At 36.9% G+C, this 23,659-nt stretch overlaps 1 protein-coding gene across 1 annotated transcript in view; it reads right to left on the reverse strand.

Moving 5' to 3' along the window:
* The window catches only part of CNTN1 (contactin 1), a 169,265-nt gene that overhangs the window by 107,866 nt on the left and 37,740 nt on the right, over positions 1–23,659 (reverse strand). The window contains exons 9-13 of the mRNA XM_068971443.1: positions 21,272–21,396; positions 20,511–20,628; positions 13,958–14,108; positions 11,345–11,472; positions 10,860–11,035 (exon numbers count right to left, since the gene is read on the reverse strand). Of these exons, the coding sequence (XP_068827544.1) occupies positions 10,860–11,035; positions 11,345–11,472; positions 13,958–14,108; positions 20,511–20,628; positions 21,272–21,396 (698 nt within the window). The remainder of the gene's footprint in view (positions 1–10,859; positions 11,036–11,344; positions 11,473–13,957; positions 14,109–20,510; positions 20,629–21,271; positions 21,397–23,659) is intronic.

Raw genomic sequence — 23,659 nt, forward strand, 5'->3', positions numbered from 1 at the left:
TTGTCATAACAAATAGACACTTAAATATATTAGGGAAATCATGTAGGACAACTACTAAGATGTTGCTCAGTACTTATAGGATCAGTGGAACACTGACTATCTCTAAATTTGGCTATTCTGATGGCTGAAGTGTTCAATTGTGGTCAACTGGATCATTTTAAATTAAAATTCACAAGGAAGGAGATGTCTACTAGGCATTTTAAATGATGGAAAAGCCATGAAAGCCGTAGGTTTAGCACCCATATTTTAGAGTTGAAAGAAAACCTGGAACATTGCTTAATTTTTGTGGTTTTTGAATTGACTTCCATTAGCCTTAGAGTTCCAAAACCTTCATGGATTGCTTGGTAGAAAGAAGGGATCAGAACAAGATGTGTTTTTGGATAGGAAGATGTGAGAGACCCTACAGTTAGGTCTTTGGGCTCCTACAACCGTGAAATCCTCACAAACAAATTCTCAGAAATTGTGCATACAATTTCTTCAGTCAGAGTAATTTTAACTTCACCTTGGATATTTATTTGAGTTTTAATTTAAATTTAACTTTTCTTTGGGAAAAGAATTCTGCTGCTAAAAGCCTTCTGTTGCTGTTTTTCAAAATTTCTGCTGTGGCCCAACTTCCAGGCTCAGAGTGACTGGCTTTGCTGAAGGTCATATAATTTGTCAAGGGCAAAACCACAACAGAATTCTAGATCTTTAGATAATGTTCTGTTTTTAAAAACTAGATTTTAAAAAAGTTCTATTTTGCAGGAATATGATAGCTAATGACAAAATAATATATTTCTAGTGTGATATAATAAATAAAACATCAAAATCAACAACATGAAATTATAAAATAAAATTCCTAAGACACCAAAAGTTTATGCTTATTTTCCCTTTTATTTTATGTATGTATTTCTATATTCACACTATATTTTGCAAGCATAAAGAACCAGAATAATTACTCCAGTGATAGTTAAGTATGCAAGGAGTTTTACGTAAAACAAATGACACTTTAATTTTGAATGAATTTTTGGAAATTTTTTCAAGCCAATGCATTTCTGAAGAATAAAGACTTCCAGCCATATATGCTTAGTTCTATTTATTACTTTGCCAACAAAGGTCCATCTAGTCAAAGCTATGGTTTTTCCAGTAGTTATGTATGGATATGAGAAAGCTGAGTGCAGAAGAATTGATGCTTTTGAACTGTGGTGTTAGAGAAGACTCTAGAGTCCTTTGGACTGCAAGGAGATCAAACCAGTCAATCCTAAAGGAAATCAGTCTTGAATATTCATTGGAATGACTGATGCTTAAGCTGAAGCTCCAATACTTTGGCCACCTGATCCGAAAAAATGACTCATTAGAAAAGTCCCTGATACTGGGAAAGATTGAAGGCAGGAGGAGAAGGGGACAACAGAGGATGAGATGGTTGGATGGCATCATCAACTCAATGGATGTGAGATTAAGTTCCAGGAGTTGGTGATGGACAGGGAAGCCAGGCATGTTGCAGTCCAAGGGGTTGCAAAGAGTTGGACACGACTGAGTGAATGAACTGAACTGAGCATGATCTTCAACAAATGCTTCCTAAAGACTAGACTGTGGAACTCTCTGTTAGAGAATAACTTTAGTTGGCATGATCTCTACCCTGGAAGTGTGATGATACAGAAAAAGCCAACCTAAGTATAGATACATCTAGTGAGCATAGGAACCTACCTCCCTCCATGTTTACTGGGGGAAAATGGCAAAATGTAAAACATGGTACAGGTAGACTTTTTACAATAGCAAAAGGGAGTTTGAGAAAATTCATACAAGATGAGGTATGATAGAATTCTCTTTTCCAATTAATTAATGTTAGTAGAGAAACAATTTGGGCAGAGGTAACTGACACTTTAAATTGTTTGTAGGTCATAGAACTATGTCAGAGGAATTTTTACATATCTCTTTCTGCCACCATTCATCAGAATTTCAGAGTCTTAAAATCACAAAATACATTCAATATATTTTGAAAGATGATTCATGTATCTTTATATATCTCATCATTCCTTTGTCTTCAGCACTGTCATCTGTTCAAAATAATATAACTTCTCCTTGTTTCCAACATACCATGCTTAAGACTTTTCAGTCCTCTGATTGTCTTTTTTTTTTTAATCTTCCTTGAGAACAGCATTTCTCAACTTTGACCCAATCGACAGTCTGGTCGAGATAATTTTCTGTTGTGGATTGTCCTCATCATTATGGGACGTTTAGCAGCACCCATGCTAGACAGGTGCCAATACTACACCACCTCCCCTCAGCTGTGACAACCAAAAATGTCCCCAAATATGACTAAATTTCCCTGGGGAGAAAAGTTGTTCCTGGTTTAGAACCATCATTTTAGAGCTCACATCATCTCACTGTGCCTGCTTGGTCTTTCTGCTCTGTTTCTTCAGGTCTAATTTGATTTATTTGCCTGGATTGTGGCCTAATGCTCTTTTTCCACAGATATTTATTGCCTCATTACTCTGGACAATGATTACCTTCTTGCTTGACAATGACAGAGAACCAATGAAATTAAAAGAAAAATAATGACTTCCTTTTTATTATTGTTACTCTCTTTTCATACACACAGAAGCAAAATATCTGTTCAAATTCATAATACTTTCTAGTATGAGATATACGTGTTTCAAATTTAAACACATTTTTCAGTAGAATTAATATTTCCTTTTAGCCTTAGGGTAAAAAAATATCTGCCTTTTTTGAATGTTGTCTATGCAGTCAGAACAAATGCGTTGCCACATACCTGCAAACACACATATAACCTATCTTGCTAAAGGAGATCATTAAGAACCACCGGAAACTCTGTAGACTTGACTTACTATGTACAAAACGTTTGCTAAAATTGTAGGGAGAATAAGATAATTTGGATAATTTTGAGTGAACATAAAAATTTCATTAAGACGTCTCTGTTATTACAGTGGATAAGAATCTGCCTGCCATTGCAGGGGACACGTGTTTGATCTGGTCTGGGAAGATTCCATTATGCCATGGAGCAAATAAACAGTTGCTGAGCACATACTCTAGAGCCCCCAAGCCACAGCTACTGAAGTCACTATGCCTAAATCCTGTGCTTCACAACTACAGAAGCCACTGCAATGAGAAGTGCAGGCATCGCAATGAAGAGTAGCCCCACCACCCCACCACCTGAACTAGAGGAAAGCCTGCACACATCAAAGACCCAACACAACCAAAAGTGAATGAAATTTTTACAAAGTTCATTAAACAAGATATAGAGTAAGTTAGGAGTAGAACTGCTGTTCAACTGTTGTCTAATAGTGTTGCAAATAATGGGAAGGGAGATTATTTAAATAGATATAGACATGAGTACCGCCAATGGATTGGAAACTGAAGTGGGGAGGACCACAGGGTCTGCAATCAAACCATCTTGGTTTCAAACCCTCTACCACCAGCAAGTTATATGACTTTGGATAAGCTACTTAACCTTTCAAATGCTGTTTCCTCATCTTGGAAATTGAGACAATCACAGTAATATATGCTCCATAGAAAATATGAAGATCGACTGAGAAATACAAGAAAAACATTAGGCCCAACGCTTGCCAAACTCAATAAAATGTTGACTATTTATCATCTCTCCATTGTTCTCAGCAAGGAAATACCTAGAATCTTTTGTCTCAGACTAGGTATTCAGCAAAGCAAGCAGTGCAAAATATAAATCATGAAAAATGGGATCTGTAACCAGACAAGACTATCTGGCAAAATCTTCTGGAATTTTCAATGAAGAATGATTGCTCTACTATAAAAGTATTAGTAATAAACCACTTGCAGTTTGCCAGATCTTGTGCCAAGCACTTTATAGGCATTCTCTCATTGAATTCTCACAAAAATACTATGAAGTAATCCATGTTGCAAACCAAATGAAGTAACTAATGAAGTAGGTGAATTATAAAATTTTACCAAGGGGGAAATATGAAACTTAGGGAGAATTAATCACTGACTCAGAGTCACAGAATAAGAAATGAAAAAACATAGAGCCTAGAGCTCCAGTTATGGCAAAGTCTCTGAACAATTTATATGATATTTATGAATTCAAAACAGGTATATAAAATCTTCTACCTGAATTATAATTTTAACTTTTATTTTTAATTAGAAAAAGAGCTAAGTTATTTCAGTGGCAATACCAGAATTAGAAAGTTAAAGAAACTTAAACTTAGATAGTGGCTCTGACAGGGAGAATTGACGAATAGTTGATAGAAAATGACTCAAAGTAGATGTCAAAAATTCTTGAAAAAAAAAAAAAAACTGCATATCAGGTATCACCATGGGAGAGACAAAAAATGATATGTTATAAATATATATTTTTTGGTAAAGTGTCTCAGGTCTTTTCTAGAACAAAAGGGGTTAAAAATTAAATTAGTAAGTAAAATCACGCTACTTTTTTATTTACTCTAAAGGAGAGGTAGCTACTAGATTGGAAAATCAAAATAAAAATCATTTTATATTTGGACTTGAAAAATTTATGTATTTGCCATACAATTTTAACAGAATGAAAGAATGCCAGATAAACTAATTATAAGCTTATTGTATCAAAGTTCCAAAGTTATGACATTTGTAATTCATATATATGTATAAATATAAGAATACTTAACATCAATGCATAAATTCAAGTTCAAATGAAACATTTACTGACCCTGATTACATAGCCATACAATACTCAGTGAATATTTATTTGAATAGTTACAAGATAAATAACATGACAGGTAAATTATATAGTTAACTTTTAAGTCTTTTTCTATAATCATTACTCTTTACTTACAGCTTTAAAATTAATAGCTCCATTTAAAAATTAACTAATTCAAAAGAGTTTTACATAAAGCAAGATTATAAATGTAATAGAAATGTTATTTATGTATTTAAATTTTATAGATCACTATAAATTCTTAAAGGAAATGCACATCTTCAAAATTATAGTTTCTTTTCCCTTGATAATTATATGAATATAATTTGAAGAAGTAGAAAGAAAAAAATTAAATCATACGTCTTCGATCTAAGGAAATATATTTGTTTAGTTTGAAAAAACTTCAAGTTCCAGAGTCCATGTTGTGAAATTTAAAACCTTATGTAAGGTTGCCACATAGTGGCAAGATCAAGGATAGCAAGCTAAAATCAAGAATGCTTGATTATTGAATATAATATATTTCTGAAATCAAACTAAACAAATTCTTAAAATTGCAAGTTTAAATTTTGATGTCTATATTCTTCATGAATTAGAGTTTTTATTAATTTTTAGCAATGTAAATGATTTAAATATGATGATAGTTTTGTTAACTGTGAAAACTACCACATCATTTTTTTCCAAATTATTTAAATTTGAATTTTAAACTCATAGGGTAGCTATGATTTTAGATCAGTGCTTGTATTTGTGGGTTTTTTTCCTACAAAAAATATAAAGGGCTTTCTTTTATTATGTGTAATGTAATATAGGCAAAATTATCTGTCAATAAATTTTTTAGGAATTTCACATGTTCTGAGTCCTTGCATAGTTACTTAGCTACTCCAATGTCTGAGTCATAATCTTGATGATCGCCTTTTAAAAAACAATTTTTGCTGAACCCACAGTTGACATGTCAGTCAGTCCACAATTCTTTAGTTGGGCTTCTTTGACCTCCAATGGAATATGGATACACTTCAAAATGTTACGGTCTAACAGGTATTTCTGTAAGTAAAGGAAACTACATAGTTACTCCTCAAGGCATTTCCAGTGATGTAGGTTTACAGAAAAAGCCCCGTCAAAATAGATCTCAATAGTGCCTGCATTTGTCTTATTCAGAGTTTTCTTTACCCTAGTGCGTATCACTGTTTCTGCCATAGTATGGGTTCAATATTATATTTTTGAGTGACTACATGATATTTAATAATTAAAATGTTGCCAGAATTAAGTGAAATATAAAAACATGATTTTAAAATCTCCAACATTATATATTGATATATTTAATAGTGCAACTTGAATAATAGACAAATCCAGGCAGCTGTGATCCTTTCCTCACATTTGCTTTCCCCATACCTGCCATCACTATTATGTGTTCATTAACTGAGTTTTAGATTGGAAGAGCCTCTTCTTCTGAGAGTGATCTATTAGTAACCTCAGAAGCAATTGATACTATTGGGACTCTCTTACAAAATGTGGATCAGAAACATTTAACAGTGAAGTATGACTTTGAAACTGCTTTGAAAAAGAAGGAAGATGCAAGGGAAAGTGTTACTGGTCTTTTTTAGGTTCAAAAGACTGAGTTAAGTTTAACAATTTATTTTAAAATACATTTCTTTTCTGGTTTTTAAAATTATTTACAGAATTAAATTGACTTGACTATCTACAAAGTGCTAAAAGTGTGCCTTTGCTTTTACTCCTGGGAAGAAAAGTGATGACCAACCTAGACAGCATATTAAAAAGCAGAGACATTACTTTGCCAACAAAGGTCTGTCTAGTTAAGGCTATGGTTTTTCCAGAAGTCATGTATGGATGTGAGAGTTGGACTTTTAGAAAGCTGAGCACCGAAGAATTGATGATTTTCAACTGTGGTATTGGAGAAGACTTTTGAGAGTCCCTTGGACTGCAAGGAGATCCAACCGGTCCATCCTAAAGAAAATCAGTCCTGAGTGTTCATTGGAAGGACTGATGTTGAAGCTGAAACTCCAATACTTTGGCCACCTGATGCGAAGAGCTGACTCATTTGAAAAGATCCTGATGCTGGGAAAGATTGAAGGCGGGAGGAGAAGGGGAGGACAGAGGATGAGAAGGTTGGATGGCATCACTGACTCAATGGATATCAGTTTGTAAACTCCGGGAATTGGTGATGGACCACTTCAGTATTCTTGCCTTGAGAACCCTATGAACAGTATGAAAAGGCAAAAAGATAGGACACTGAAGGATGAAGTCCGCAGGTCAGTAGGTGCCCAATATGCTCACCGACTCAATGAACGTGGGTTTGGGTGTACTCCGGCAGTTGGTGATGGACAGGGAGGTCTGGCGTGCTGCAGTTCATGGGGTCGCCAAGAGTTGGACAGGACTGAGTGATGAACTGAACTGAAGTGAGTCCTGGCCTGCTGCAGTCCATGGGGTCACAAAGAGTCGGACATGACTGAGCAACTGAACTGAACTGAACTGAATTTGCATATTTAGCCAGTGAGTATGTTTTCTGCCACTGATTATTATTATACTCCTTATTGGGTGAAATGAGGCTGAAACTAAGTCCCTGAGGCCAGAGCACTGGCCTGCAGTTAGGGTCTGCTCTGGCTTCTCTGAGGGGAAAGTATGAACATCTGTGGTTAACATCCAGAAGGAAGGAGTACAGTGAATGAATGATGATCAAAGACCTTTATATCATTCAGTTGAGTTCAGTTCAGTCACTCAGTCCTGTCTGACTCTTTGCGACCCCATGGACTGCACCATGCCAGGCCTCCCTGTCCATCACCAATTCCTGCAGTTTACTCAAACTCATGTCAATTGTTGGTGATGCCATCTAACCATCTCATCCTCTTTCCTCTCCTTCTCCTCCCGCCTTTAATCTTTCCCAGCATCAGGGTCTTTTCCAATGAGTCAGCTCTTCGCATCAGGTGGCCAAAGTATTGGAGTTTCAGCTTCAACATCAGTCCTTCCAATGAACACTCAGGACTGATCTCCTTTACGACAGACTGGTTGGATCTCCTTGCAGTCCAAGGGACTCTCAAAAGTCTTCTCCAACACAACAGTTCAAATGTATCAATTCTTCAGTGATCAGCTTTCTGAAAGTCCAACACTTACATCCATGCCTGACTCCTGGAAAACCCATAGCCTTAACTAGACGGACCTTTGTTGGCAAAGTGATGTCTCTGCTTTTTAATATGCTATCTAGGTTGGTCATAACTTTTCTTCCAAGGAGTAAGCATTTTTTTAATTTCATGGCTACATTAACCATCTGAGTGATTTTGGAGCCCCTCACCAAATAAAGTTTGCCAGCGTTTCCACTGTTTCTCCATCTATTTGCGTGAAGTGACAGGACCAGATTCCATGATCTTAGTTTTCTGAATGTTGAGCTTTAAGCCAACTTTTACATCATTATCAGCCAATTTAATTTTAATTTCTTAATTAGTATTTCAGTTATTTCTTTATGACCCTCTTTTCTTTTTTCCTCTCCCCTACCCCAACTTCTCTTTCTCTTCTTTCCTTCCTCTCACCTTCTCTCCCTTCCTTCCTTTCTTCTTCCTCTAATTTCTTTCTTTTGAAATGTTTATTTGAATCAGTCAACAAAAAGACACTATTATTTTAAAGAAAATAGAGGCTCAACATATGAAGTTTCAGCTTAATTTGGGCAATTTATAACTGCCAATTTATTTTTATAGACTCCACTGCAGCTAAAAGTAAGTACTTATATAAATTATACTTGCTGCATTTTAGACATTATTCAGTATATAACACCAAGGAACTAAAATTCAAAAGTCTACTTTAAAAAAAAAACAACCTCTATTTTGTTTATTTTTTTCTTCAAATGAATGAAAACTGAGTGGCATTTACTTTTCTTGCAAAACAAAACACAATGTGAAGAAATTATCGAAGACAATGGTACTAAATTTACTAATGTTGGGCATGCTTATGATTAAGCACTTCAAAATAGACATATAAGGAAAAAAGTATGATATGTTCTGTTAAAATTGTCTTCTATAATTCCCAGTTGTTTAGTTTTAAAGTGTAAATTTGGTTCAGAAACTGAAAGAGAGTAGATTCTCTGTATATGCACAGTTGTACCTAGATCTGTTAGATTAGAAAGAAAGAAACTGGAATTACAGTGGACATATGGAAGGCATAAATATTGACACTGTGTTGATAATTGTTTTATGCATCTATCTAATAAAGAATTAAGTATAAGTCTTTCCAGCCTGGTAAAATCAATCTCCACCTGACTGAATGCTTGTTTTGGCTTTTTAAAGTGTGATGCTCTAGATGAATTTTTAAAGGATAGTTAAACAATTTGAATGTAGGAGGAAATGGCAACCCACTCCAGTATTCTTGCCTAGAGAATCTTGACAGAGGAGCCTGGTGAGCTGCCATCTATGGGGTCACAAGGAGTCGGACATGACTGATGTGACTTAGCATGTGTGTATGCATTGGAGAGGGAAATGGCAACCCACTTCAGTATTCTTGCCTGGAGTATCCCAAGGACAGGGAAGCCTGGTGGGCTGCTGCCTATGGGGTCGCACAGAGTTGGACCCGACTGAAGCGACATGGCAGCAGCAGCAGCAGACAATTTGAAAGTATATTATGATAGGTATGTATCAAGCTTCAGATTTCATAGCACTTAAAAAATCTTAAATACTATACTGAGTTAATTCAAACTTACTATAATTGACTTCTAAAAGAAGTAACTTAGTTTCTTACCTAAGCATATGATCTAGATAGATCTTCAGTCTCCTAAAGGATTGCCTTCCTAGAGAACAGACTTACAGGAGCAGAGACCAATTTGCACTTTAAATTCATCACAACTTAAGGAGCCTTATCAGTGCAACCAAGGGTGTTCCTACGGAAGTTGTTATTCCTGCATTACCTCCTCCTCCTTTTCCTCTATTTTCTTTATTTCTATACAGTGACATCACCATGCTTCCTATTCTTAAAATACAGCCATTTAGACCTTTAAAAAATCACATGAACTACTTCTCCAAACCTTTCCATGTATTTTCAGTTCAGTCCCTGTCGTGACCGACTCTGCAACCCCATGAATCACAGCACGCCAGGCCTCCCTGTCCATCACCAACTCACAGAGTTTATACAAACTCATGTCCATCCAGCCATCTCATCCTCTGTCATCCCCTTCTCCTCCTGCCCTCAATCTTTCCCAGCATCAGGGTCTTTTTCAATCAGTCAACTCTTTGCATGAGGTGGCCAAAGTACTGGAGCATCATTCCTTCCAAAGAACACCCAGGACTGATTTCCTTCAGAATGGACTGGTTGGATCTCCTTGCAGTCCAAGGGACTCTCAAGAGTCTTCTCCAACACCACAGTTCAAAAGCATCAGTTCTTTGGTGCTCAGCTTTCTTCACAGTCCAACTCTCACATCCATACATGACCACTGGAAAAACCATAGCCTTGACTAGATGAACTTTTGTTGGCAAAGTAATGTCTCAGCTTTTCAATATGCTATCTAGGTTGGTCATAACTTTGCTTCCAAGGAGTAAGCGTCTTTTAATTTCATGGCTGCAATCACCATCTGCAGTGATTTTGGAGCCCTCCAAAATAAAGTCTGTTTCCACTGTTTCCCCATCTATTTCCCATGAAGTGATGGGACCAGATGCCATGATCTTAGTTTTCTGAATGTTGAGCTTTCCATGTATATATTTTGTCTATTTCTTACCCTCAATGAAAAACAAATAAATGACTTAAAATCATCATTATAGCAAAAGATAAGTTCTTTGCTCTTACCTCATTTGAAATGAAGTCACTTAGAACCTAAAGTATAGATATAATGAGGTAGAGTGCACATTAATATAAAAATTGTATTACAATAAAGAGAAAATGGACATAATGAGGGCTTTCCTGGTAGTCAGCTGGTAAAGAATCCACCTGCAATGCAGGAGACCATGATTCTATTCCTGGGTCAGGAAGATCCACTGAAGAAGAGATAGGCTACCCACTCCAGTATTGTTCGGCTTCCCTAGTGGCTCACTACCAAAATCCTCAGGGCTAATAATTTTTAGAAAGGCTTAATACTATGATTAATTCAAGGAGGCCCATGAAAAAAATATTGCCTGCTTTTCAGTCTCAGGAATATGATTTAGCAATAAAAATTCCAATGCAGACACATGGGGGTTGTCAGAATGTTAATAAGATGAAAATAAGGACATGCCTTAAATAAAACACGTACCATAAAATTCCGCTGGTAATGAATGTTCTCTTTGTTAAAGTCGATCACATAACCATTGAAGGACCAAACAAATGTCAGATCCAGGGCAGGATCAAAGGAAGCGGCACACTGCATGGTGGCATTTTCTCCAACAGTGATATCAGCGTTAATCGGGGCCAATATAATTCGTGTGGGATCTAAATATTTTTAAATAAAGGAGTAAAGCACATTTTAAAAAAATTAGGAGACACCATATTATCCAGTATATTACAAAATAGAAATCAATATAATTGAGTTCCCTGGGCAAAGGTGTAAGATGTCTACTAATCAAATTCCAGGAACAGTTTCACAAAGCAAGAGATTTGCCCAGAAGGCTTTTGAAATGGAAGCATCGAGACATGAATTGTCTTATAAGCTTAGTACAGAATCACATGTCTTATGGCACATTAGAAACTAAGCATTGTTAAACTTTAAAAAAATGTAAAATTAATCAAATGTTGTCTTACCTGTGATAACAAGAGTCCCAGTGCTATTAGCTTTCCCTTTATTATTTTCCACAAAGCATGTATAGACACCTCCATCGCTCCTTGTAATGTTATTGATTTCCAAGCTGCCATCTTCCCAAATGAGTACTCTATGAAATGAAAAAAATACATAACTTCAGAAAATTAATTTAATGAAATGTTATTATTCTATGTATTAGATTAAAAACACTAACGTCTTTGTATCATTAACATTTTATATAAATTGCTTGACAGAGACTTTTAAAAGATGAAACATTCTGCCTTTGTTTAGAACATTCTTTCCCAACATCAAATCGTTTTGGAAAGCGATCTTCGTCTTTTTCTTGGACTATCATCCTACCTTCCTGCTGCCATCCTTGTCTCCCCACAGTCTCCTTTCCCACATGTCAGCCAGACATGAAGATGTATGTCATATAACTAATATCACATCACTCTCTGGCTCACTGGTGTCACTCTACAGCTCAGGACCCTCCAGTGACTTTTCCACCTCATGCAGAGTAAGGGCCACAGTCCTCAGATTGTCCTTTCAGGCGCAATACAATTTCGTTAGTATGAAATTAGTTAGTAGGAATACAGTTCGTTTCCTACATTCTTCGGGGTTTTCCACAGTGGCACCTTCAGTAAAGCTTTGCCTGACAACTCTAGATATTACGACATGCACACAGGAACACATGGCTCTGCTACTGTCCGGACATTCCTCATGCTATCCCTGTTCCCAGAATTTTTCTTCCTAATACATATTTCGTCAGAAAAGTACTTCAGTTTTACCTATTTATCTATCTTTGCATTAGATGTCAGGAATTTTTCTCTGCTTTGTTTTTAGCCCCGTCTCCAGCTAGGTAACATATCGATAAACGTATACATTCATTAGGAAAAAACAAAATGAAAAATACTATTTTCCAGACACTTTAAGGAGGGAGACACGGGACACTGAAGAGGCACTGAAACAACCTGATTTTGAATATATGAACTACATGGAGCCTGACTGAAGCAGTGGCTGTCTACACACCACTGTAAAATGATTTTTAAGCCACTGTGAGATAGACTTAGACTAGTCACAAGCCTGAAAGATATGAGACCAGATCTTCCAGGAAAGTGACCGCAGAACTTCAGACTTAGAAGTTAGAACAGACTGTTATTTCCACAGTTACGGAGAAATACAAACATATTTTATTTTTAGAAACTTTCAAACAAAGATATTTTAAAACCTCCATTAGTGAAAGCTTCTGTATAAATTACTACTTAGGAAATTGTTCTATGAATGTAAACTAAATCTTTCATACTAACAGAACTTAAATCTATTTCCTCTGCCTGTCTGCCTCTTCCTTAGAGCCAGGAGACCAAAAACTCATTTCTTATAATTTTTACATCTAATTCATATGACATTAATATCACATATATTATGATATATCATACATGATTTATATTACATATATTAATACTTTATATATTATTAGATAACTTTATTATATAATGTTTGCACTTAGGGTCATTATTGGATTATCTATCCCTGGATTTTTACTTTATTTTATAAACCTTAAAATTGTTTTCCATATGGTTTATTACAGGATATTGACAATTCCGTGCTTTACAGTAGGACCTTGTTGTTTATCCAGTCTGTATATAATAGTTTGCACCTACTAATCCTAAACTCCCAACCCATCCCTCCTCCCACGTCCTCCTCCTTGGCAACAAGTCTCTTCTCTGTCTGTGAGTCTGTTTCTGTTTTATAAATAAGTTCACTTGTGTCATATTTTAGATTTCATATACAAGTGAAATATGTCTTATTTTCAGAAAATATGATATACATAAACAGTCACAGAAGCCAGGAACCACGCGGTCTTTAATAAATTAGTCACTTGTTGCCAAAATTATCTCAGTATAATCCATGAAGCATGGTTCTGAGAAATCCATGGTTGCAGATGCCTATGACATGAGTCCTCATAGGAATCAGAGCAAGATTTTTTTCAATAAGGAGAGAGAGCTAATGATGCAGCCAATTGGGAACGCCATGGCCCAGGCTGTTGTAGTAGTGAATACCTGAGAATGGAACTACCTTTTGATTACGGTCTGTATCATTCGTTGTCTGACTGCTGAAGTTTCAATGCTTTATTGCACAAATTGACTTGTCCTTTAACATTAATTCTTCAGGTATCATTCTGTTAGTCTTAATAACTCTTAGTCAAACATATTAACTATAAAAGTTCATGTGTTCTGGGAAACAGCTGCTGTCCCTGCATACCCCTTCCCACTCCATTTCTGTCATATACACAGTCATACCTGCAATTGTCCTAACAAGAGAAATACGTTCATTTCATATCAACATGGCACAAGTTCAAAGTTCTAGCTTAGAGATCATTTGACATATTTTCAGAAGGTTACTTAAACCTTTCCAGGCTTTAGGTATATAAAAATATAAATATATAAATGTTTATAATAGATAGGGACAGTGATGGGTAAGTATTTCAATTTAACTTAGAACTGTGATATCATCTGTGAAGAAAAGTTAGAACAAAAATATCTACATTATGAATGTGAAAACAGGTTCTTTACAAAGTAAACTTTTCTAAATGCTGCACTGCATTCTGGACTAACCTGCTGCTGTTGACAAGCCGCTCTGTGCCTTTACTCCATAAAAATTTCGGTTTGGGTGCAGCTTTAGGTTTGCATTCAATTATAACCCGTCCTCCTTTAGCAGCAAGGATCTTTTTCTTCATAGGATTCATTTCAAAAGTTGGAGCCAAAGCTAAAAAGAAAGAACTAGTTATTTTCTTTTTTCTCTAAAAAGAAAATTCTTCTATACTATAGCACTTTTTATTTCCTTTTGATTAATAAGCAATAGAAAGGGTTGTTGCTGTTGGTCATTGTGTCTGATTTTTTGTGACCCCATGGACTGTAGCCCACCACGATTCCCTGTCCGTGGGGTTTCCCAGGCAAGAATACTGGAGTGGGTTGCCATTTCCTTCTTCAGGGGATCTTCACAACCCAGGGATCAAACCTGGGTCTCCTGCATTGGCAGGTGGATTCTTTACCACTGAGCCACTTGGGAAGCCAGAAAGGATTAATCTCACCAAATATTATCCACTATGACCAACAGACATTCCATACATAATACTAGTAGTTTTTCTTTGCTTTAATAACTTCACTAAGGTATATTTTATTTGTTAAATCTTGCCCATTTTAAATATGCAATTCTTGGTGATAACTGGATTATTATAAATTTTAGTTGCAGTCAAATGCAATTTTTAAGCAACATCTAATTCAATTTTCTTGACTCAATTTCACAAGGGAAGTTAAGTGAAAGGCTGGAGGAAATGGAGCATCATTATTAATACTGACACATATTTATAATTAGTATTCTTTAACCACACTTTGAACAGTCTCTACTTTACAAGTGAGAAAACTAATATCTATTAAGATTATGTAACTTGCCAAAGGTGCAGCGGGCAGAGGGTTATCAGGTGGGAGTTACATTTGAATCTAGTTCATCTGATTCACAAGCATGCTCTTTTCAGTAAACTATAAGACTCCTCCTTCATTATACAAACATTTATTGAGCACCAACTATGTGCAGACACTATGAGATACCTTAATAAACAGAGACCCTTGCCTTTAAGACCAACCTACAAACAGCTATGGGAATGATGTTTTCAATTAACTGAGGAGTACATGGTACATCTCCTTACCTCAAAGTATAGAACAAAAATTATGAAAACAGGTTAGATTCTAGAATCACTTACTTAATGATATCTCACTTTCTTTAGTGTCCCCACATCTGGCTCATTTCTCAAACTCTTCATCTTCCCCCAGACTCTGGGGGAATTCCTTCTATTTCCACATATTCCAGTCATCTGTAACTGTCCTTTCTACAGCTTTTACTGAGTCTAAGTATATCTTTATCCAGGTCTTGGTGCTTCATCATCTAGTTCGATGATTCTCAAATTTTATCTGAGCATCAGAACCATCAGAAGATCTCGATAAAAATGCTGCTGAGATCTCAGTAGGTCTGGGGTGAAACTGAAATTCAGCACTTCTAGGAAGTGAGGAACATACTCTAAGGAACACACTTCTTATGGAAAAGATATAGGTTATTCCATTGTTCTTTTAGTTTGTGTTTTATAATTGGCAATAAATATATAAGTAAACAACCAACTTGTGTTGTATACCAAACACAGCATGTGGTACTCTGTTTAGGTTCAATAAATATTATGGGTAACATATTGTTTGTAAAATGAGAGAAAATGTAATAGAATTATATTTGAAAAGTCTAAATTCATTTATAAAATGAGAATTTTTCTTGAATCCGTTTAGTTTTAATGAAATAGTTGCTTTTGTCCAGTCATTAGAATGACTTCATGCTTATGTAATATTTGAATTTCTAGTGACAGAATCTAGACTATGTTCATATATATGTGTACGTATACATATATATATACATATATATACACATGTGCATGTATGTATATTCTCTTTTCTCTTTATTGAGCTTCAGTTCAGTTCAGTTCAGTTGCTCAATTGTGTCCGACTCTTTGCAACCCATGAATCGCAGCACACCATGCCTCCCTGTCCATCACCAACTCCTAGAGTTCACTCAAACTCATGTCCATGGAGTCAGTGATGCCATCCAGCCCTCTCATCCTCTGTTGTCCACTTCTCCTCCCTGCCCCCAGTCCCTCCCAGCATCAAAGTCTTTTCCAATGAGTCAACTCTTCACATGAGGTGGCCAAAATACTAAGTTCTGGAGTTTCAGCTTTAGCATCATTCCTTCCAAAGAACATCCAGGACTGACCTCTTTAGAATGGACTGGTTGGGTCTCCTTGCAGTCCAAGGGACTCTCAAGAGTCTTCTCCAACACCACAGTTCAAAAGCATCAGTTCTTTGGTGCTCAGCTTTCTTCACAGTCCAACTCTCACATCCATACATGACTACTGGAAAAATCTAGCCTTGACCAGATGGACCTTTGTTGGCAAAGTAATGTCTCTGCTTTTGAATATGCTATCTAGGTTGGTCATAACTTTCCTTCCAAGGAATAAGCATCTTTTAATTTCATGGCCGCAATCACCATCTGCAATGATTTTGGAGCCCCCCAGAATAAAGTCTTACACTGTTTCCACTGTTTCCCCGTCTATTTCCCATGAAGTGATGGGACCAGAGGCCATGATCTTCGTTTTCTGAATGTTGAGCTTTAAGCCAACTTTTTCATCTCTTCTTTCACTTTCATCAAGAGGCTATTTAGCTTCTCTTCACTTTCTGCCATAAGGGTGGTGTCATCTGCATATCTGAGGTTATTGATATTTCTCTCGGCAATCTTGATTCCAGCTTGTGCTTCTTCCAGCCCAGTGTTTCTCATGATGTACTCTGCATGTAAGTTAACTAAGCAGGGTGACAATATACAGCCTTGACGTACTCCTTTTCCTATTTGGAACCAGTCTGTTGTTCCATGTCCAGTTCTAACTGTTGTTTCCTGACCTGCATATAGGTTTCTCAAGAGGCAGGTCAGGTGGTCTGGTATTCCCATCTCTTTCAGAATTTTCCACAGTTTATTGTGACCCACACAGTCAAAGGCTTTGGCATCATCAATAAAGCAGAAATAGATGTTTTTCTGGAACTCTCTTGCTTTTTCCATGATCCAGCGGATGCTGGCAATTTGATCTCTGGTTCCTCTGCCTTTTCTAAAACCATCTTGAACATCAGGAAGTTCACGGTTCACATATTGCTGAAGCCTGGCTTGGAGAATTTTGAGCATTACTTTTCTAGCATGTGAGATGAGTGCAGTTGTGCGGTAGTTTGAGCATTCTTTGGCATTGCCTTTCTTTGGGACTGGAATGAAAACTGCCCTTTTCCAGTCCTGTGGCCACTGCTGAGTTTTCCAAATTTGCTGGCATATTGAGTGCAGCACTTTCACAGCATCATCTTTCAGGGTTTGAAAGAGCTCAACTGGAATTCCATCACCTCCACTAGCTTTGTTCGTAGTGTTGCTTTCTAAGGCCCTCTTGACTTTACATTCCAGGATGTCTGGCTCTGCATTTCAGACTCTTTTGTTGACCATGATGGTTACTCCATTTCCTCTAAGGGATTCCTGCCCGCAGTAGTAGATATAATGGTCATCTGAGTTAAATTCACCCTTTCCAGTCCATTTTAGTTCACTGATTCCTAGAATGTCAGTGTTCACTCTTGCCATCTCCTGTTTGACTACTTCCAATTTGCCTTGATTCATGGACCTAACGTTTCAGGTTCCTATGCAATATTGCTCTTTACAGCATCGGACCTTGCTTCTGTCACCAGTCACATCCACAACTGGCTGTTGTTTTTGCTTTGGCTCCATCCCTTCATACTTTCTGGAGTTATTTCTCCACTGATCTCCAGTAGCATACTGTGTACTTACTGACCTGGGGAGTTCCTCTTTCAGTGTCCTATCATTTTGCCTTTTCATACTGTTTTGGGGGTTCTCAAGGCAAGAATACTAAAGTGGTTTGCCATTCCCTTCTCCAGTGGACCACATTCTGTCAGCCCTCTCCACCATGACCCACCTATCTTGGGTGGCCCCACAGGGCATGGCTTAGTTTCATTGAGTTAGACAAGGCTAATATAGACTAATACATGGTACAGCAAAAGTACACAATAATCATTTCATAGAGAAATAAAAGTTAACTAAATAACTCAGGAAAGAAGAATGAGAAACAGCAGTTCTATAGGCAAAAAACAAAAAAATAGATTGAAACAAATATAAAGATGCTCAGGAATTGATCTCAATCTCAAAATGCTCAGTTTGCTTAATTAGTACATTAATAGACATTAAATGATTGGAAGATTTTTGGCTTGAAGACAAAGAGATCTTTCAATTTGAACTGTTGTATTTTCTTATCACTTTGTAATGTATAACAATTATGGTCACCCAAAGCTGGTGCTCTGGGAAAACCCAGAGGGATAGGATAGAGAGCGAGGTGGGAGGGGGCCTCAGGATGGGGGTTACACATGTATGCCAATTTATGTTTATGTGTTACAAAAACCATCACAATATTGTAAAGCAATTATCCTCCAATTAAAAAAATGATAAACTAATTTTTTAAAAAAGAAGAAATTACAACAGAAAACAAAAGAGTTTACATTTGGGATATAATTGGAACTTACCAAATATCTTTCCTAAAAGTCAAAATGATTACTTTGTACTTTTCACCAAAGTGATACAGTATGAAGCCTAAGCCTAAATATCTGCTTGATACCCAAAGAAGCTAGATTGAATATATAAGCAAGGAATTTTGACTTTAAGGGGAAGAAATGGAATATGATCCTTAAAATTTAAGAAGAATCAGGGAAAGTTAAAACTAAGAAGGCTTCAACTCTTTTAAAAGATAGTTTTCTTTAATACTTTCTTATTTTTATTTCACTGCCTTTCACATTCTTTTAGTGTCACTCAATTTGTAGTGGTACAACTGTTTTAAAGAACTACCCTTTGGTGTAGCAAAAATCAAATAGGCTGCACTGAGTTATTGTTTTATCTTTTCAGTAATCATATCCAGAAGAGGAAGCCTGCCCATCTGGATTAATTACTTAAAATATAACTAAACTCAATGATAGCCACTTCAAGTAGTATGAAAAAGGCATGATATAGTAAGGTGTTATTTAAGGTAGTTGTCATGAAAATAAGAATGTAAAAAAATCTCAGAAAGATTTATAGGGTAAAAGGATTTATAGGGGAAAAGGATGTAATGGATTGTTTCATTCTATAGAACAGTAAACATTTCAAGAGGAAAAGTTCTGGATGAATGAGAAACAGTGACTTTAATTTCAGACATGCTAAGTTTTGGATATCTATGAATTTACCCAGATGACCATTTTTGCGAAGAAGTTTTTCATACTGAGATAGCAGCTGAGGATAAAAATCTGACCCAGAGATATACATTAAGGGGTCATTGATAGTTAATGGAGAAGAAGATATAATCCAGGATAATTTTAATTTCAAAATAATAATAATTCAGGAATAATATTATAGAATATGTGAGAGAATGAGGAAGAAAATGGAATGCAGCCAGAGCAATGGAACTCTGGAAGAGAGCAAGATTTTCAACTGAGCAAAGGGAAGGATGAAAAGGAGAAAATGACGTGATCAAGAAGAAATAATATAGGAAGTATCAGCACTGGGTCACTAAACACAATGGAGAGGAGAATTCGAGAGGAAAATATGACCAGAAAGAGAGGCATCTTGAGAGATACGCATACACATATTTACACACTCACACACACACACATATACACACAAAGAGAAGGGATATGTGTTGAATACAGAGTACATCATCCTCTGGATAAAGAGTATCTAAAGGACAAGTGTAATAAAGATTCAGATAGTTTTGAATGAAGGATAGGAAGTCGAAACATTTTATCTCCATGATTTTCAATTTTCATGAAGAAGAAACTCAGTGTGGGGTAAGGGACTGAGGTTTTGAACAACAATTGTAGGATATGAAACCCAGGGACTGATAAAGCTGCTGCTAAGTCGCTTCAGTCGTGTCTGACTCTGTGCGACCCCATAGACAGTAGCCCACCAGGCTCCCCCGTCCCTGGGATTCTCCAAGGAAGAACACTGGAGTGGGTTGCCATTTCCTTCTCCAATGCATGAAAGTGAAAAGTGAAAGTGAAGTCACTTAGTCGTGTCTGACTCTTCGCGACCCCATGGACTGCAGCCTACCAGGCTCCTCCCCCCATGGGATTTCCCAGGCAAGGGTACTGGAGTGGGGTGCCATTGCCTTCTCCAACTGATAAAGCTGCTAAGTGCCAAAGACTCTCTGAGGCTGCCTCACAGGCATTGAGAGAGCAGCTGTATTATGCGATGTTCTGGCAGTGTTGAGTTGCCCAGACATAGGAGAAAGCAAGACTTGTAAAAACTGACATGTGTAAAGTTTGCTTTACCATTAAAAACATTTTAAAAACCTTTATACTCTATACTGCTTCCAATTTATTTACTATTCTTCAATGAAAGGAAAATAATACCATTCTAAAACAAACCACATTTTAGAAATGCTTAATTTCTAATTCAAGAAACTATTAATTCAAGAAAGTAATATGAAATTAAATATAATCTAGATAACCCAAGATACTTTTTAATGTGTTGCTTTCTTGATTGTTGACAGAAACAAAAAGTAATACTGACCCAAGATCTTCAACTCGGCATTTGCATAAATTGCTCCATGTGTGTTTTCAGCTATGCACTGGTACATGCCAGCATTTTCAAAGGTCACGTCATACAGCCTCAATTCCCCTCTATGATACTGAAAAGAACACAAAGTAAAACACGTCTCCTTGAAAAACTTTAACAGAAATGCTTTCATTTGGGTTTGGGCTTGGTTGTCTTTCATTTAAGTACATTATTTTTCCCCCACTGTGAATTAAGTCAAGTGGAGTGGGGTTTTCATGGTATGGGGAAGTAAAACCCACTTACCATGCCCAGTAGCTCTTGTTCTATTCATCCTACTGAGCAGAGAGTCCACCTTTTTTCCCTCTCGGCCCAGCTGAGAGATTACAGTGGGAAGGTAGAGAAGGACCCCACTGCTGCTACTTGTCCCCAGGGCTAAAGGTAGGACCTTCACTCTTACCTCTGTTTCTGTGGGGTCAGGGAAACAGTGGTAAGAAAAAGAGGACAATATCAGGTGGTGGAGATGGATGCAAAGGAAGAAGGGGGGAGTGGAACAAAGGAGACAATAAGGAGAGAGAAAGAGAAGGTAGACATAAGATTGCAGAAACTGTTTCAGCTGAAAAAAGATACTTCATGTTCACTTTTTTGTTGTTTTTTTTTTTAAAGGAAACTTTTATATTTCAGGGCCTACATGCCACTCCTGCTAATTTTTCCCGGGATTATAGGAAATGTTACCTGAACATAGGCTCGAGAACTGCAAAGTACTTGAACACACATACCGAATATCCATTCTTCAGCCATCGGATGGTAGGAATGGGCTTCCCCGTGGCCACACAAGGCCAGTAGAGATCACTGCCTATATCCACCTCTGTGTCATTGATGTGTTCCACCCACTCAGGAAACGCTAAAAAGTAAAGAACATTATAAATGCAAATGCAAGTCTCAGCATTCATCATCAACTCAAGATGACAAATATTATACTTAGTTGACGTTCTTCTGGGGAATACATCAGATACTCTCTGAGTCTTAGAATCAATGATAGAATCATTAGAGTTGTATATAGGTCTGTAGGTAAACTTTACATTATTAGAGACAAGGTAATTCTAATTCAATTTATAATTGTTTTTCTATTTGTGAACCATGTTTGGTTGGAAAGCTGATTCATAAATAACACTAAAATAACTGAACTTCTTTCTATAAATCTTCCAAACTGATATTTGAGGTTTGAAAGAATTATGTTTCAATTTATTGTGTAAGAGGGATAGAGTCCAGTGCCCAAGTGGAGGTGTTGTCCTCAGAGAATAGCTGACTCTAGAGTAAAAAGAGATGGGTGGAGATGCAAGTGTTAGTAGAAACAGAACAGAAGTTTGTCAGAGTTCTAATTTAATTACTACCGTTTTCTCTGTAAAATAGGAAGCCACGTTATTAGCCTAGAGGAAGGTTGAAGAAGGAATTACTGTGGGTTTAATGGAAACCATGAAGGCAAGATATGGTCATCTAATAAAATGAGAGAGTAAGTAAATCTGAAGAAAAATAGTCTAGTTGCCAGGCAACATTAAGGGCCTATTTAAAGTTAGTGATGCTGTGATGTTTAACTAGACATAGGCTAATCAACTTGGCAGTGCTTATTTCAAGTCATATTCAAGTTCCTTGGTTCTGACACTAAAGCAGAGAGCCAGAGTTTTCCAGTATTACTCTTTTCCGAAGTAGCAAGACAAAGTGGAGAGAGATGAGTGAGCTAAGCTGGTGTGCAGAGAAATGATAATGATTGAACCCAGGTTTAGGAAAGAGATGGCCAAGTTAGGGAAAGTGAGAGGAAGTTAAAACAGAGTAAGACCAACTGATTATAGTTGCTGGTAGATTAAAAGGACTGTAGGAATCTAGGTATTGAACCTTGAAAGGTGGTGATCAGAGTTTAAACACTTAAACTTGAGATTGTAAAGGGATTGTGCTTTTGGTAACAATAAGGTCTGAACCCTCAGCCTTGGGAGTGGATTGCTGAGGAAGATTGTAGAACAAGAGCATTGGAAGAGAGGAGTTCAAAGGAAGTGAGACACAAGACCGTTAGAAAAATTATTATAGTCCACATGATTTTTATGTCACCAAGAATGAAGTCATGAGAAGACTTGTAGTGGTGATAGCTGTTAATAATGAAAATCTTAGAACAATGGGCTGGGGAGGCAACCTGACATAAGATTATAAACTAGATGATTAAAGGAAAAGAAAAATAGTCTAGCAATGGCAATAAAGAGCAAGGAGGACAAGTGTACAAGTCACACCTGGCGATGAGGGTTGTGAAAGAAAATTCAGCCACTGCTTGAGTGGTCTGCAGTAGAAACAGTGTCAGTTGCAGCAAAGACTAAAGGGAATGTGAATAAAAAATAAATAAATGAAAACAGGTAAAATATAAGTAAAGGGAATGTACAAAGAAGTTACGGATATAGGGGATTCTGATAATGATGGATTATGTGTTCTAGAGGCATATTATAAGGACTTCAGAAGTTAGGAATGAGGAGAATACAGAGTCTGAGTAGGAAAAATGCAGAGCTATGTGGATATGAAAGTGTAGCCCATAAGATGGCCCTGGGGTCCAAGGGCTTCTTAAGGCAAATGAAATGCACAAGGTGAAAGTTATAATAATCCTAATCCTAGCGGATGTTATGAGATGGTGCTGATGAGGCTGCATGTGCTGGGTCATTGGAGATGCTTACTTCATCCTATATAGACAGAGGCCTGGAGCCTTGGGATAGGAGGTAAGGGTTGGTCTTGACACTGCCACAGTACTGTTTAGTCTACTGGTACTCCAGTTCAGCTCTGGCATCATCTCTAGTTTTTCCTATCGTCCATACTTTGATGAGACTAAGGTACCCCTTTATTAAATGCTTTATCAATATCATATGTAATTCCCCATATTGTACTCACAATTTTCTTTATAATTATATACATTAGGGGTAGATATTTATTTGACTGTGTATGACTGTATAAACTTGGAGGTTTTTCATATGGTATGACTAGAGTATGAACTCCTCAAGGACAAAATATTTCCTATATTTAACTCTTCTAGCTCCTACTGTGTCTGCCTCTGAGGACATACTCTGTGTACATTCATCCTTTCAGTGAATGACCTTATTGAAGCCTTAGATGTTTATTCAGGTGTGACCTGCAAA

The sequence above is a fragment of the Capricornis sumatraensis genome, chromosome 4 (assembly GCF_032405125.1).
Source record: "Capricornis sumatraensis isolate serow.1 chromosome 4, serow.2, whole genome shotgun sequence".
NCBI classification, from domain to species: domain Eukaryota; kingdom Metazoa; phylum Chordata; class Mammalia; order Artiodactyla; family Bovidae; genus Capricornis; species Capricornis sumatraensis.